Source organism: Sphaeroforma arctica (genome assembly GCF_001186125.1).
Source record: "Sphaeroforma arctica JP610 unplaced genomic scaffold supercont1.6415, whole genome shotgun sequence".
NCBI classification, from domain to species: Eukaryota; class Ichthyosporea; order Ichthyophonida; genus Sphaeroforma; species Sphaeroforma arctica.
Genome location: NW_014034143.1, coordinates 1 through 1,662, shown reverse-complemented (window position 1 = coordinate 1,662; position 1,662 = coordinate 1). Strand labels below are relative to the sequence as shown.

General features: G+C 43.9%; 1 protein-coding gene across 1 annotated transcript; it reads left to right on the top strand.

Annotated features, from left to right (window-relative positions):
- Positions 1-980: 980 nt before the first annotated feature.
- Positions 981-1,646, top strand: SARC_15606 (hypothetical protein; the record flags this gene model as incomplete). The annotated part of the gene is made up of 2 exons (XM_014290277.1): positions 981-1,106; positions 1,471-1,646. Coding segments are annotated over 2 exons (302 nt in total), but the record flags the coding sequence as incomplete, so codon positions are not given.
- Positions 1,647-1,662: the final 16 nt, after the last annotated feature.

The following is a 1,662-nucleotide window of genomic DNA, read 5'->3' as shown; positions in this document are numbered from 1 at the left end:
GAACGCAATACAGACCATACGAACGCAATACAGACCATATGAACGCAATACAGACACATACGAACGCAATACAGACCATACGAACGCAATACAGACACATACGAACGCAATACAGACCATACGAACGCAATACAGACCATACGACCGCAATACAGACCATACGAACGCAATACAGACCATACGAACGTATCCATGTGATGACGATTAGAAGGCGAGACTATCGAAAGCAAGACATTAGATATGTTCTGATTCATTTTCCCTTTCATTAGGTTCCGGAAGTGTTTAGTTGTGTGGAAAACGATCGAAAGCAAGACGTTTGTTCGAATACAGCTGCACGAGGAACTTTGCTTCCACATCAACGTATCACCCCGTGAAGAGGTTTCTTAGCCGAATCACATGACTTTAGGGCCAATCTTGAACGTAGTTACAGTAGTTCAATGCCTATCTTAACCCAATCAACCAGTACTTTAATGGCAGTCTTAACTGAATCACAGTACTTTAAGGCTAATCTTCTTTTAATCACAGTACTTAAAAGCCAATTTTAACCCACCACAGTACTTAGGGACAGTTTGAACCCCACAATAGTATTCCAGGGCTAATCGTAACCTAACCACAGTAATTCCATGCCAATCTTAGTCCAATCACAGTGCTTCAAGGCTAATCTGAATCCAACCACAGTACTTCAGGGCCGACCTTAACCCAATCACAGTTATTTAGGGCCGACCTTATCCCAATCACAGTTATTTAGGGTTAATCTTCACCCAATCACAGTATTTCAGGGCTAATCTCAACCCAACCGCAGTACTTCAATGCCAATCGTAACCCAATCACAGTGCTTCAAAGTTAATCTAAACCCAATCACAGTACTTTAGGGTCTTTCTCAACCCAATCACGGTAGTTCAGGGCCAATCTTAACCCAACCACAGTACTTCAAGTGCTGATTTTGGGACCGCATCTATCTCCTTTTTAACCAATCACAGGGCCGCCCTGATTCTCAGTGGTTTGGGGTTCCCTCCCGAGAGACAGCAATGGCCCACCAAAGCATTCTCCGGAGGTTGGCGAATGCGTATAGCCCTAGCACAAGCCCTGTTTAGCAAACCCGATTTGTAAGTGACTTTGTATCCGCGTAAGGTAGAGTTAGATAGGGCCGCCATTGGCTTGTTGAATATCCCGCTCTGCTACTTATGCAATAGTTTTACATATACTGACTGTGTTCTTGGGTTCAATACGGTTTGGGATTAACCTGGTTGATGTATGTTGTATGCACCTATTCATCAGTATAATGGGTTTTATCCTGATTGATGAATGTTACATGTACCTGTTCTTGGAGTTAATACATAATAATTCTAACCTGGTTGATATATCTTAGTGTACATCCATAACAGTTTCAACCTGGTTGATGTACCTCATACATACCGGCTCATCCCCCTCCAACCAGCAAATCGTATTCCTCCCACAACACTCTCCCAGGCTGCTACTGGACGAGCCTACTAACATGTTGGACTTAGAGAGCGTCATATATCTAGAGAACTACTTGGAGAAGTGGGAGTCAACACTCCTGCTCGTGTCTCACGACAGAGAGTTCCTCAACGCCGTCTGTTCAGATACGCTGCACCTTCATTCGCAGATGGTGGACACGTATAAAGGTACAGGGTATCGTGT